The 14,870-nt window shown below is 37.9% G+C and overlaps 4 protein-coding genes across 6 annotated transcripts; 1 reads left to right on the top strand and 3 right to left on the bottom strand.

Moving 5' to 3' along the window:
- Positions 1 to 74: 74 nt before the first annotated feature.
- Positions 75 to 1,241, bottom strand: LOC114880800 (39S ribosomal protein L11, mitochondrial). Its single transcript, XM_029197197.2, has 3 exons — positions 789 to 1,241; positions 457 to 646; positions 75 to 399 (listed from the first exon to the last, which is right to left on the bottom strand). Exons 1-3 carry the CDS (start codon positions 924 to 926, stop codon positions 134 to 136), a joined length of 594 nt encoding a protein of 197 aa, XP_029053030.1. The 5' UTR covers positions 927 to 1,241; the 3' UTR covers positions 75 to 133.
- Positions 1,242 to 4,953: 3,712 nt separating this feature from the next.
- LOC114880801 lies at positions 4,954 to 7,892 on the top strand. Of its 3 annotated transcripts, none has more exons than XM_046288823.1 (2): positions 4,954 to 6,083; positions 7,839 to 7,892. In XM_046288823.1, exons 1-2 carry the CDS (start codon positions 5,757 to 5,759, stop codon positions 7,848 to 7,850), a joined length of 339 nt encoding a protein of 112 aa, XP_046144779.1. In that variant the 5' UTR covers positions 4,954 to 5,756; the 3' UTR covers positions 7,851 to 7,892. The 3 variants fall into 3 exon arrangements, with proteins under 3 accessions (XP_046144779.1, XP_046144778.1, XP_029053031.2); XM_046288822.1 differs by lacking the exon at positions 7,839 to 7,892 and adding an exon at positions 6,489 to 7,448; XM_029197198.2 differs by lacking the exon at positions 7,839 to 7,892 and adding an exon at positions 6,489 to 7,448 and having other exon boundaries at positions 4,954 to 6,158.
- Positions 7,787 to 9,825, bottom strand: LOC114882433 (putative nuclease HARBI1). Its single transcript, XM_029199322.2, is given in 3 exon segments — positions 7,787 to 8,610; positions 9,202 to 9,594; positions 9,679 to 9,825. Coding segments are annotated over 3 exon segments (1,218 nt in total). The 5' UTR covers positions 9,736 to 9,825; the 3' UTR covers positions 7,787 to 7,842.
- Positions 9,826 to 12,314: 2,489 nt separating this feature from the next.
- Positions 12,315 to 12,878, bottom strand: LOC123988532. Its single transcript, XM_046288974.1, has one exon. It carries the CDS (start codon positions 12,876 to 12,878, stop codon positions 12,315 to 12,317), a length of 564 nt encoding a protein of 187 aa, XP_046144930.1.
- Between the last annotated feature and the right edge of the window lie 1,992 nt (positions 12,879 to 14,870).

The following is a 14,870-nucleotide window of genomic DNA, read 5'->3' as shown; positions in this document are numbered from 1 at the left end:
CAGTGGAACATTCTTTCATTCTATGTTTCATAAATAAAGAAAAGACATGATAAATGTTATAATATTATAATATATAAATGCAAATTACTATATTTATTGTAAATATATACAGATTATTAATTGGGTATAGCAGTTAGGCAGTTCCCCTGAGCACCTTAGCTTCTTTAGCTAATCGTAATTCTTCTAAATGCTGTTGAACAGCTTCTTCCCTCTGTTGCATAAATTCTTCATGTTCTTTAGGGTCTAAAGTATGTACAATTTTTATACCACAAGAGCGGGCAACACCAACAAGCATTTCACAAACTTGTTTTAAAGACAGCAATGCCATTGGTGGATCTTGAGCTTTAATGCAAGCAATTTCATACAGATGTTTAAATGTTATTTTGCCAGCTACTTCTCCTAAAACAGACATGTAATGTAAGAGTTGTATTAGTTAATATATTTAATTGTTATTACCTGGACTTATTTTTCCTTTTGCAATTCCAGCTGCTTGTTTCAAGAAAAATGAACTTGGTGGATGGTAAATTATTAAATCATAACTTCCATCAGCTCGTACTTTAACACGACATGGCAAAGGTATACCCTCTTTTATATGTGCTGTCTTCTCATTAAACTCTTTGCAAAAATTTGCCACATTAATGTTTCTCTGAAAATAATATAATGAATCTGTTAACAATATAAACAATTACATAATTTTAAGAAAGTTTAAACAATTCCTGTCATATAATGCTATTTATACATGTAAATATAATACAAATTTATCATATAAAAATAATAAATTTTATAACCTGTCCAAGTTGTGATCCAAGTGGTGGCTTAGCATTTGCCAACCCTGCAGGAATATATGTCTGCAAGGGTGAAGAATGATCCACTTTTGGTAGTATCTTCTTAAGTGAACCACGTCCTTTACTCACTAGTTTGGACATTTTTACAAATTTCTACCTACAGAATATTTAACCTTAAATTAGTTTGAACAGTGGTGTATCGAGTACTAGGAAATCAATTGATAAGTTAGCAAATAGTTTCTGCTGTTTTTTAATAGATGACGCTACTAGTTCATTCCTGTGGCGATTAATTAAAAAAAAACTATTTAATTTGTAATTTATCTTATTCACTTTTCTTTTTCGAGTTATTAAGAATTAATTTTAAATCACACACAATAACTCAGAATAATATTTACTTCTTTCACTATTTAACACGTTTTTCTGATAACAGATTCTGTCTCTAAGTGATTATTTATAAAATGAAATTCTTATCAAATGAAAGAGCTACCAAAAGAAATACAATTTGCAAAACATTACAATTTTGAAAAGTAAATTAACAACGTCGATAAAATAGACAATATAAATACAATTTGAATTTAATCGGTAAAACAGAAATTTAACTTAACAAAGTGAAACGCAAATCTGCCACAACACCGACGAGATACTGTATCTCATCGGTGGCCACAATTAAGGGGGTAGACACGGGTAATGCAGCGAGGTGACCTTACCGGCAAAAATGGGCCTAAAAAGGGGCCCGGGATTTTTCGCTTTTCCTCCTTATATGAGAATATTTGAGGCTGGGTGAGGGCTCATTCGAAAGAGGAAGGTTCAATGCAGCGCGCTCTGGTCATCGTAATACCCCCTTAATATAAATTATTTATTGAAATTGAAATTGATCTTTATAAATGTTAATTAGACTTCTCGGTTTGAAGATCGAGGAACGAATGAAAGTACAAGAAAGTTATTCAAATTTGTTTGATAAAAATAAATGATAAGTGATAATGACAAATTTAGGCGGAGTTGAAAATCTCTTCTTTATGGACATCGAAGATCTCTTCTTTATCGGCATTGACGATGGATGCCACAAACAGTATGCAGTCTGCATTTTGAAATATAAATTATAAATATTTATTGAAACTGAAATTAATAAAGTTAACACGTCTTTTCAGTTTGAAGAATATTTAAAGAATGAACATTCAGAAAAGTTATTTGAATTTGTTAATATAAAATAAATGATCAGCGAGAATGCTTGATAAAGGCGGCGTTGAGAATTTCTTCTTAAAGGGCGTTCTCTTCATTACCGACTTCGACATCGGCCCCCACAAACAGAGGTGCACTGACACCACCTATCGGAAAGCAGCGAAAGCTACGCAACAATTTATCGACTGCTGGAGGACCGATTGATAAGCCGACACTGAGATAGAAGAGAAAAATATGCGGAAGGGGTTGTTTTCCTACTCACAGAAAGGCGAGAAATTAGAATAATACAGCTTTATTATTATGATAATATTTATTTGCAAAATTACTTGAAATATTTGTGCTTTATAAAAATACATTTACATAATATATATTTTAATAACTAGTACTCTTGTCTGATTAATTATAATAAAAAATGTGTAGTAACCACCCAGTAAGCACAGAGACATCGTTAAAACATCTTAAAGATATCTGTTCCAGATATTGAAGATGTCTTACGAACATCTGAAAAGTCCTACGAATGTCTGAAATACGTCCCGCAAACATCCTATGTTTGAAAACGGGATGTCTTAAAAATGTCGTACGGATATCCTACAGATGCCTCACAGACATTCTAAAGATGTCTTATGAATGCCCTAAAGATATCTTACATGGTGTTTATTTGTTCTAGAATCAAACCTCAACGATCATGCCAAATTTTGGGTCGAAAATATCCGTTGACAGATTCTTGTACGAAGCATTTGGAAATTGGAATAAATATACTCGGCAACAAGTTTTATCCCCAACTCATATTATCGGACAGCCGCAACAACAACCTGGAGCTGAGCATAATAACGTGGTCGCTGATTGTAGCTGAAGCAGACAACGTGCGCAGCTTCTTTGAAGATGCAACAGATACACGCGACAATATTAATTTTAACGATGTAAGTGTTGAATTTGGAGTGCTATATGGCGAAAAAGTTCTTAAATTGTTCAACAAAGATATATGTATGTGTACGATGAGAAAAACGTTTGAGAAAATGGTAATTTTAAATGATTGTATAATTGAAATGCATAATGCATTATACGATACACTGTATTCGGTGGAGTAAAAATTTAGAGAGTCTGTAACATTAGTTCGGGGATACGGGGATGTAAAAGTGTATGCGGAAGTTGTACAGTATATTAAAGAGAGCCACATTTACGATCGAAATTAAATCATCGATGGCGAATTAGTAGCTTTAGGCATTCATGCAATAATAACAGCTGCATCAACAGCATCTTAACACAGAAAATAAACTGAATTATGTTACAAATTATACTTTAATAAATCATAGAATTATGTTACAAATTATACTTTAATAAATCACAGAATTATGTTACAAATTATATTTTAATAAATCATAATGTATTGCATCATTTACAACTTCTCTCCGTACCTATATAAACCCAAATATCCCAGGAAAAAATTTCACTTCCTATACGATAGTCGTACGATGTGCATATGCACATTTGATCTTCGAATTAGCACAAAAGGAATTCGTACCAGATTGGAAAATACTTTTGTCTGCGCGCGTTGCTGGAATATTGTTAGCCAAAGAAGAAAAGTGTTTTTATGCGTACAAATTTACCATTTAAATTGTTCTTAAACGAATGCAGTATCGTGAATTTAGATAAATCGGAAGGTCCTGGTACACACTGGGTAGCTTACGTAAACCAGGATAATCATGTTAAATATTTCGATTCTTTTGGAAATCTGAGACCACCGACAGAGTTAATAAACTACTTCGGAAACCATGTAACGATTTTATACAATCACACGCAGTATCAAAAATTCGATACGAGTGTATGGGGACAACTTTGTTTGCATTTTCGAGCTGAAAATGTATAGTAAAATAGTTTCGATGCGCATAGTCTTCACAGTTGCAAAGATGTCGATGACGGTAAATTAATCAAATAAATTACAATATTATAATTGCGGAAGGATAATAATATACTTTTCTAATGAAAAATATTTTATTTTTATATAGTGTGACTTGAAAGTTACATTTAAATTGTTAATCAGAATGGCACATCTTTTTTTATACGTGTAATATTAAAAAAATGAAAAGAAATGCACAATATGATACATATATACATTAATATATACAAAATAGATAATATTTACTGATAAACATACTTATATACATAAATTATTCTAAGTTACTTTCCTGTTCATCTTCTACTTCTTCTACTTCTTCTTCTTGTTTTTCTGCTTCTTTTTCCTCCTCTTCTTCTTCTTCCTCTTCTTATTTTTCTACTTCTTCTTCTCACCATCATCTTCTTCTGCTTCTTCTTCTTCTTCTTCTTCTTCTTCTTCTTCTTCTTCTTCAGATTCGTTGATATTAGCATTATCGAAAAATTGAATTACATCTCGCAGTAATCTTGTCAACAATTAACTTATACTCCGCAATGATAAAAAATTGTAAGATAATGCCTAGAATATGTAAAACAATATGTACAGATCATCAACAGTGACAACATATTTAAGAAACAACTGAAACTGCTGGTGTCATGTACGCTAATAGGGTGCGCATGTGCACAAAAATGTGAATAACTCAGAAGACCGCAAATTACCGCAAGATATTTTTACAGAGCCTTATTCAGGAAACTTCCAGTTTTAATTTAAGCCTAATTTGAACGTGTAGATCCGTGTAGAACACAACTTTTACCTTACGTAAACATTAAATATGTCCATTCTTTCTATTTCGTCCTATATCACAGTTAAAAATAAACATTTTGTTGTGCAACTTACATAATTATATTCAAAAAGGATCATATAAAGTGGCAATATTAGCGAAAGAACATAATACTTAAAAAATAATGAACAGCATTATGTTAAACTGTGAGAGAATGATCTATATGCGTCAATCGATCGCAAGAGTGCGCACCCTTCGTTAATCTTTCCCTTGGGCGTTGCGACCGATCTAACAATAAGTTAGTTGGTCCACGGAATGTCCACGTGCAGTATGCACGTCTTATATACTTTTTCTCAATTATGTATTCTTTTCTTTAATTATATTATTCATTTTATCTTTGCATAAATATAGTTTCATAAAGTAAACTGTGTAGTGCTTTAGAAATCCTCACATAAACTTTGCCCGATGAAATTGACTTCACAAAATCATCAACTTTGAAGGCTCATGTGCGACGCACAGTGGCGAGAATCGCCGAAAACGTGGACGAAAGTCAAAAAATGAAAATCGGAATTCTTGAAATCTGTTTAATGGAACTTGTTCATAAGGAATGTGTGTATAATGTTCTGACACTTTTAATGATTTTATTATTACCATGTAGCAGATATCTACCCCCTTAATAGGTCCATTTTTGCCGGTAATGTCACCTTGCTGCATTATAGAAATATCTATTGTGTCTCTTCAGTTAATCACTTAATCCCAAATTCAGCCAATTCTATTGAATTGCTCTACTGTGATTAGTAGACTTACAATCAAAACCGGACATTGACTCAAACCGGGACTATAATTTCAACATTAGTGTATTAATAACAACAATTAAGTGTTACTCCTAAACACGTTATCGAACCAGTGAACATTTGTATGCTTCGGAAATATTTTCCTATTGTCTTACACATTATATTAAAAGCCGCTATGAGTGATAAATGCAAGGGCTGCAGAACGCAAGTGGTCAACCCGGTCACCTGTGAGCGGGCTTAGATGTAAAATTACCGCGGTGCCATCTCCTGGTAACTCTCCCAGTCGATTAACTCAGACATCAACCGATGTCACTACTTGTGCTGCCGATGACATCAGGGATCTAATGCGCATGGAATTTCTAAACGTGCGGCGCGAAATCTGTAAAGATATCCAGGAGCTTCAAAACACTCTTAAAACAGAAATATTGCACATCAAAGAAGAGCTAAATTCATTGCGCTCAGAAGTGAACTTAATTACTACAAGGGTTCAAGCTCTGAAAAATGTCCCCGTACCCCAGAAACAAACCAGTAACCTTGCGGATTCCACATTCAATGTATCGGAAATTGCTGAGAAGGGGAGACATCATCGTCCATGGTCTCGCGGAGGGCCCCACATCGTCGAGGATCTCCTGCGCGACATACTACCTCCAAATTCTGGCGACATTCGTGTGGTACGTCTTCGTAAACCGGGGTCAAAGCCTAGGTTATTGAGGGTAACTCTGAGTGATTCCAACTTGGCTCGTCAGGTATTAATTAATAGACATACAATATCAGAACAGTACAAAGTAACGGACGACAAAACTTCTCTTGAACGCGATCACTTGCGGCAACTCAGACAGAAATTAGAATCACTACAAAGTCAGGGCGACTAATAAGACAATCCGTTTATCCATGGTGTTCCTTGTATCGTAAACAATTCTTCATCGTCTGCGCGTCACAATGCGCCAAAAAACTAAATGCTCTCTCAAAACTGTCTCTTTATTTTCAAAATGTTAGGGGCCTGAGAACTAAACTTGAGGAACTACGAATATCTATAGCCACTTCACCGACCTCTTACGATATTATTATTTTTACAGGAACATGGCTAAACGACAGCTTCTTTACGCCCGAGCTCGGCCTTGATAACTACGAAATCTTTCGTTCGGATAAAAACCACACCACCAGTGATCACAGTAGAGAAGGGGGTGTTCTCATTGCTGTCCATTCCTCTCTTCCCTGTGTATGTATGCCTTCACCCTTCAACCTAGTTGAACACCTTTTTGTCAAAATTTCTCTTTCTCCCAATCCTATCGTTATCTCAACATTGTATATACCACCATCATCTCCTCCATCTATCTATCGCAATCACTTCGACTCTATTTACAACATCGTCACATCCTTTCCACCATGTAACTTCCTTATTGTCGGTGACTTTAACATGCCGTTTATTAAATGGCACTTTGCTTCCTCGTCCTTTTCCTCTCCTTACTTAGATAATTCCTCCAATAGTAGAAACGTTTCCATCTATAATGACACTGTTGAGTTGCTGGAGGCCTGTAACTTTCATCAACTTAACACCTTTCCTAACTGTCATAACTCCATCCTTGACCTTGTTTTTTCCAACCTACTTTCTGTCTCTCTCCACATTACTGTTAACTCACTCCTACTTCTTGATCTGATCATCCTCCCCTTAACATCCTCCCCTTATGCCTTCCAACTCTCCCTCTGCCCCCTCCTCAGCCATACACCTTCAAGTTTGATTATGTGAACGCTGACTATGGCAGTATGATATAGTACTTTAACAACATTGACTGGGATAGCTCACTTCGAGGTCTTTCGGTTAACGACGCGGTGGATTTCTTTTATATAAAAGTCTTTGAGGCAGTAGAAATGTTTGTACCTAAGAGACGTATCCGATCTGATAGCTATCCGCGATGGTTCTCTAATGATCTAATCAGACTTATAAAGGTAAAGAAATCGGCCCACTTCTTATATAATAAAATAATTTTTAACAAAAAATACAACCGACTTCGAAATGCACTAAAAAGTATGAAATAATTTCTACTTCATTTATACAAATACCCAACAGCTATTAATAAAACCTATTTACTCGTTAAATAGTATACTAAATACATTTCAACCTTTTCGGAGGCGGCGCAAAATTAAAAACTTTTCTTCTACTAGGAAGATTCAGGCGTCGACAACCTATCAAATCATTATTGGCAGCATCGTATATTCGAGTATTTTTAATTTTGCGCCGCCTCCGAAAAGGTTGAAATGTATTTAGATCAGGTTGCAGTGTGGACAATCTTTACACTCCAAATTTAAAGTGGTTTTCCATACTGCACGATACTCTCAAAAATATTAATGTGGAAGTAGTAAGAAGCAGCGAATGTAATGTGGTAAGTATTTTTATTCTAATTACAAAATTATAAAATGTGAAACAGATTTTTACATGATCATCCTTAACTGCCACGGGACCGACCCTTCTCCTACAAAATATTCAGCGAGTCTTTCACGGAGATCCTGTGCACGCCGAGTGGGATGGTTCGCTAACGTCCTACACAATGGAAGTAGTCCAAGCGATGGTTGCAAAGACCTCCAACTGCCTTCAATTAATGCACCGGATTCGAAATTTTCAGCATCAACCGAATGTATGTGCTGCGGTGCAGTTACTCTCAACCAGTTGTGTAAAGTACAGCATGTTTTGACCATTATGCTTACTTTATCTGGCGAAAATGGCATTGGTTTTCCGAATATTCGAAATCTTGCTGCTAATATCCCAAATGCATTTTCTACGACTCTTCTTGCACGTGACAAGCGATAATTGAATATCCTTTGCTTCATAGTCAGGCGGCAATCAGGGAAAGGCTTCAGTTAATAATCTTTCATTGGGAACGCATTGTCACCAACTAGAAAATGGTTGGTTGGTAGCATGCCATTTTCTAATGCCTGGTATATATTGCAGTGACGGAACACCCCTCCATCCGAAATCCTCCCATTGCATCCTATATCTATGTATTTAAAGCAGTAATTATGGTCTACTACAGCCATCAAAACAATACTATTACTCTGCTTGTAGTTATAGTATAAACTCCCGCAATCAGCAGGTGCTTTAATGGCTACATGTTTCCCATCAATCGCTCCGCAACATCCAGGGAAGTTACATTCTCTTCTAAATCCATCCTGAATGTGTTTCCATTCGTTTTCATCTGGGACCTGAAAAGCACAATAATCTATATTTTTTGCAATGCTTTCGGTTGTGTTTGGTTTTGCTATTGCACATTTCTGTTTATTTTATATTGTTTTGTTTAGCAATGTTGTGTTTATTTAAATTAGCAATGAAGAATAAAAATGTCATGTTTCATATCTGGGACTTTTTCAGATACCAATCACAAGCGTGGAAGGAACTTTGGAAAATACAGAGCCATGCACTTCACAGGAGGATGCAACTGCAACTCCTGCGAGAAAGCGAAAGAGGAAGGAAAACATCCGAGATATTGTGGAGGAGCTTAAAAGCATAACAGAAGTGGTTAATGAGCCTGTGGAAGAAAACGAATTTCAGGTATTCGGAAGGAATGTTGGCTTACAGCTACAGAATATGCCAATCGAACAAGCATTGAAAGCTCAACAACAAATACAATCTTATTTAACACAAACTCGACTGGAGAACATTGCCTCTCAGAGGCAGACGAACCAGGTCCAAGCCATATCCAACGACATTATAAGCACGGCATTATTAAGAACATTTTGCAATTATGAGAAATAAATATTTATCCATATAATGAACAATTGCATTTATTTTCTTACCTTAATAAAATCTTTTAGTGACTCAGAAACAGCTTGACACACTTCCGGAATAAATTCGGAAATGGTGGACTTTCCAAGTCTAAAAAGATGTTGCAGCGTCCTTAAACTGCATCCCGTTGCCAAGAAATACAGAACTGTTTGTAATTTTGTTTCTGCGGGAATTGCACTTCTAATATGCGTGTCCTTTCGTTGTATTTTTTCACAGACTTTTTGTAATAATACATTAAATGACTCTTCGCTCATTCGAAGAGCATTAAAATATTCGGCTTTATCCTCCACAGCCAACTCTTTCAAAAGAGAACTGGACATTCCCAATGTATCTCTTCGGTTTATCCAGGGTCTAACCCACACGCGTTCATTTGTCGCTTCTTCTTCAACCTCTTCTGCTATGACCTAAACAATGATAACAGTGAATAATTTCGTCGGTATCTCCGATTAAATATGATTTTAAGGTTAAATATCATTATAAATTATTACCTTAACAATTTTGTTGATGACTCTATTTAGTGCCGCACGATGGCGTTGTCTCTTCATTTCTATCGCTGATATGTCTTGTCTTCTGGATTTTCAAAGCTCAACTGTACTAGTCCGGACACTTTTCTATGCACTAAACGGTTTAGTAGTAAGTAGCTACTCCCCACTCGACTAAATTACTAGCCGTGTCTGAACCAGCCTTAAGAAACAGTAGAGAATCGGCGACTGCATGCTGACTCATACACCGGTAGAGACACGTAGGCATACGTAGAATTCAATGTAGTAGTAACAATAGTTTTTCACGAATATCTCGGAAACTAAAACTTTCCGTTAATTATGCATAATGAAAAAGTTGTTCAGAATCATGTCCCCGACAACATATTAAAAGGTCATTGAAATCGTCCAATCTTGACATTAAAAACTTCCTGTATTTTGCAATAACAATGAAAAAATGGAAAATTTTTTTTCAATGGGGCCAATCGGAAGACATACCCTACAAGATGCAAAAGGTTTCGTTCCGATTGGTCCATCCATCTCGGAGTAATCGGTGAACACACACAAAAAAAAAATACATACTGATCGAATTGAGTAACCTCCTCCTTTTCGAAGTCGGTTAAAAAGCACATGCAACTCAGCGACTATCTTCATTTCTGTAAACTCAGGGCCAAATGTAACTCACTTGCAAGAGAGTGTTATAAGAAATATCTGCGTAACATAGAGAGCAACATCCAGACCAATATAAAATCGTTCTGGTCTTACGTAAATTCAAATCGACTCACTGGATCTCTTCCTTCTAGCATGTCACTACTCGGTTCTGAGTCGAGTGATCCTTGTGCAATAGCCGATATGTTTGCGACATACTTTGAATCAAATTACACCGATAGTACTCATGGCGACTCACATTTTTCCGAAGAGATGGAAGCTTAGTCTGGTAACGCCTATTTATAAAGCTGGAGACAAAACGAACATAACAAACTATAGGCCTATTTCCCTGTTGAACATAGCATCTAAAATCTTTGAAGCGATAGTCACCAGGAAACTCTCAGATATGATCACTAATCACCTATCATACAATCAGCACGGTTTTATCAAAGGGCGTTCAACTGTCTCTAATTTAGCCTGCTATATGAACGATATATCTAGAGCTCTGGAAACACATACTCAGGTAGATGCAATATATACAGATTTTGCAAAAGCATTTAACAGAGTAAACCATTGCATATTTATAGATAAACTTTCTAGCTTTGGGATAACTGGTACTCTGCTCACTTGGCTGCATAGTTACATATGCATGCGTTACCAACGTATCAAATTCCGAGGTCACCTATCTAAATCTGTGCTTGTCACCTCTGGCGTCCTTCAAGCATCACACCTTGGTCCGCTTCTCTTCCTTCTATTCATTGACGACATTCGGTTTGTTTTCCGTACTTGCCACTTTCTACTCTATGCAGACGATCTAAAAATATATAAGACTATACTCTCCGTACGCGACGCTTTTGATCTCCAGGAAGACATCACTAGGCTTGAAACATGGTGTGAACACTACCTGATGACTCTTAACGTAGACAAATGCTGTGTAATTCAGTTCAATCGTAGCAAGAATATAATATTATATAACTATACACTATCAAACGAAACACTAAAATGCGTCACAAGAGTCAGAGATTTGGGTATCATTATAGACAATGAATTAACATTTGAAGCTCACCTCGTAAAGGTGTAGGCAACTGCATCTAACATGATTGGCTTTCTAAAACGCCCCAGTAAACATTTCACCAATCCACACACACTACTCTGTCTTTATCTAGCACTTGTTGTACCAAATCTTGAGCACGCAGCAATTATATGGTCACCTCGAACAGTTCGCCACCGTGACCTCTTAGAGGGTATTCAGCACAAAGGGTATAGCCGGCTAACAATAAGATGGTCAAAAGTGCCCCCAAACCAAATGCGACTTGCTATGAACCATTCGATAGGCGATCAAAAAAAAACCAGTCTGTGCCAAGTTTCAACCCTGTATCTCATCTGGGAGGGCAGTTACGGGTAAAAATGTAATCGCGTAGTTTTGGGCCAATTTCTCCTATTTAATGACATTCAAAAATTCTGAAAAAAAATCAGAGACATTTATATTTGTGAGGCACATATTACAGAATTTTTTCAGATTTTTACATTGAAAACTGAAGCCGTGAAAAATCAAAAACTTCAAAAAATGCTGAAAAATGGCGATTTTGTATGGAAGGAGTCGCGGATCTGGATTCATATTTTTTCTATAAGTGTATATTATCGATACTATTACTCTCAATTTTTTTGAGAATCTTTGGTCAGGTGCGCCATAGTTAAAAAAATTAAAAACCGAGTTTTTCGCTGTTTTTTGTGTGTCAGAGTTACTTGTAGCAAAGGCACTTCTCTTACCTGATGAGGAATGGGGATAATTGAAGGTAGGATAAGTGTGCGAAGTGAGTGGGTGGTACGGCGTTTTAATCATATTTGGACGTATGTGAGGAAGTGTAAGGTGTACAATGCGTTTTCAGTTGTATATTGTTGTATATTTTGATTTATACCGCGCTTTTATAGATTAGTTGGCAATATAGGGGGCGCTTTCCCCCTGATACGCCATCTTGGGATACGCCCAAGAAAACTTAAATAAATAATAAATAAAATAATCTCACTGTTTTTTTCGAATACGTTTTCGGTATTTCTATCACCGAATCCTCTCTCGAGACTTCACAGAAAGCTGGTTTCAATCTCTCAACTGAAATATTGACTTCTCTGCCCTTATAATTGATTTTATAAATGTGTTCAGTGACCCGCTCGATTATTTCAAACGGACCTTCATACGGCGCCTCAAGGGGTTTCTTAACTGCGTCAACCCGAACAAAAACATGCGTACACGTGTCTAAAGCTTTTTGAACAAATATTTTCGGCTTATTATGGTGCGCAACTGAACTAGGTTTTACCTGACGTATGTGTTGCCTGAACTTTCCTAAAAATATCTGTGGATCAGTTGATTCCTCCACGGTGACGAAAAATTCTCCAGGTAGTCTGATGGCAGTACCATATAACATCTCCGCCGCAGATGCATTGATGTCCTCCTTAAAGCTAGTTCGGAGGCCCAGCAACACGGTTGGAAGTATTTCAACCCAATTTTTGTTTTGATGACATATTATTGCTGCCTTTAATGATCGATGCCATCTTTCGATCATTCCATTCGATTGAGGGTGATATGTCGTAGTCCTAATTTTATTACAACCTAACAATTTTGTTAACGCCTGAAATAATTGCGCTTCAAACTGGGAACCTTGATCTGAGGTAATGGTTGCTGGCGCTCCGAACCGCGCGATCCAATTCGAATACAAAGCTGTAACTACTTGATTTGTCGTACAATCTATAAGTGGTACTGCCTCAGGCCACCTGGAAAACCTATCAATGATGGTTAACGATGGGTAATGGTCCCACTATATCAATATAAACGTGTTCGAATCGACCCTGTGGTATCTCTATTTTTTCAGAAGCTGGTTTATTGTGGCGATGAACCTTACTTCGTTGGCACGCTATGCAAGTGCGAGACCACTCGGCTATATCTCTATTCATAAAAGGCCAGACAAAACTTTTCCCTACCAGCTTCCTAGTTGTTCTTCCACTAGGATGCGATAGGTTGTGTACATTATTAAATACTCTTTTTCTTAAATTTTAAGGCACATAAGGTCTGATACTATTCTTTACAATGTCTCCGTACAGGTATTTCTCTGAACTGTCCAAAAATATTTTCTGGAAGTTGTGACGGATACGACAGACCACCGTAGGCCGCGTGCGGCGAAACTTCGCGCCGCGACCGATAGAGGGCCGCGAGCCGCGAGGCGCTCTCGCAAGGCGACCAAGCCGCCTAACCGAATATAAGGCGGCTCGCGGACCCAAGACGGCGAGTCGGCTCCGTACCGAGATCGAAGCGAAAGCGAAGCGTACCGAACCCGCACCGTCGCAACTGTCGATAAGATCGAGCCCGACTCCTGTTTTTGTATTCCTGCTTCCTCCACGGCTCCGGGACGGTTTGGTGAAATCCGGCCGCCCCGAGAAAGGTCGATAACCTCCGCCCGCGGAAGGCCCATCTGGCATTCCTGCATTTTGGCACCCCTGACCTCCGTTCTGCCCCGGCGGAAGCCACTAGCAGACGGGATACAGGTCCTCTGGCCAGGCCCGAGGGACGGCGTTTGCCACTTAACCGAGGGGACCACTACTACGGCCACTACCGCTCCTACGACACCCCCATCCCGTCCAATACCAACTGCGAAGCGTTTGTTCACGCGACCGCGTCTAGACCGTAAGACCCGAGCCGCGAACCGTAGTCTTAAGACCCGCGCTTATAGTATTAAGATCCGCGCCGTGAACCGTAGATTTAAGCCGCGTGCGACTAGGTATAAGACCCACGTAGGATTAAGACCGCGCCGCGTTCTCGCAATCATCTTTACCTGTAAGAATTTAAGATTTCCGCCGCAGCACCTGTAAACCGCTAGTCAGTAAGATAGTATTGAATAAACACGTTACCACCCATACACGAACCGAGTACTCATTCAAGAAGAACCTTGACCATACGACTGAGCCGCCCTTCCTCCCCGGTCCACCGCAGGACCGTCACAAAGTTCCACCTGTTGGAATTTTCTGTTATTATTTTAGCTAGCTGTTCGTCTTCCGCCTGTGCCTGCATTAACTCATCTGTCGAGATAATGACAGGCATTTCTATGATTTGCAGTCTAGAAAAAGCATCAGCTACCGTATTTTCTCTACCGTTTATATGAACGATTTTAGTAGTAAATTGACTAATATAATCTAGCTGCCTGATCTGTCGCGGACTAACTTTGTCAGCTTTTTGCTGAAATGCATATATCAACGGCTTATGATCCGTTTGAATATGCATTTTCCTGCCCTCTACAAAATGTCTGAAAAATCTAAGGCTCTTGTAGATGGCTAAAAGCTCTCTGTCGTACACACTGTAGTTGATCTGGGCCTTCTCTAATTTCCTAGAGAAAAAACCGAGCGGCACCCTCTTACCATTATCGAATTGTTCAAGGACCGCTCCTACAGCTACATCCGACGCATCTGTGCGTAGCAACAATGGCGCATTTTCCTTGGGATGTTGTAATAGAGATGCTTCGGCTATTTTTAATTTCATCATTTAAAAAGCTTTCTCGGAATCATCG

Source organism: Osmia bicornis, chromosome 15 (genome assembly GCF_907164935.1).
Source record: "Osmia bicornis bicornis chromosome 15, iOsmBic2.1, whole genome shotgun sequence".
Taxonomy (NCBI): domain Eukaryota; kingdom Metazoa; phylum Arthropoda; class Insecta; order Hymenoptera; family Megachilidae; genus Osmia; species Osmia bicornis.
Note: the sequence above shows the minus strand (reverse complement) of the source record. Positions and strands in the feature narration are given on the sequence as shown.

Coding starts and splice junctions, on each gene's coding strand:
- LOC114880800 (XM_029197197.2), bottom strand. CDS start 926: ATGTCCAAACTAGTGAGTAAAGGACGTGGTTCACTTAAGAAGATACTA. Junction 647..788: donor TTGGATCACAACTTGGACAG/GTTATAAAATTT, acceptor TATTATTTTCAG/AGAAACATTAATGTGGCAAA. Junction 400..456: donor AAAAGGAAAAATAAGTCCAG/GTAATAACAATT, acceptor TGTCTGTTTTAG/GAGAAGTAGCTGGCAAAATA.
- LOC114880801 (XM_029197198.2), top strand. CDS start 5,757: ATGCGCATGGAATTTCTAAACGTGCGGCGCGAAATCTGTAAAGATATC.
- LOC123988532 (XM_046288974.1), bottom strand. CDS start 12,878: ATGATCGAAAGATGGCATCGATCATTAAAGGCAGCAATAATATGTCAT.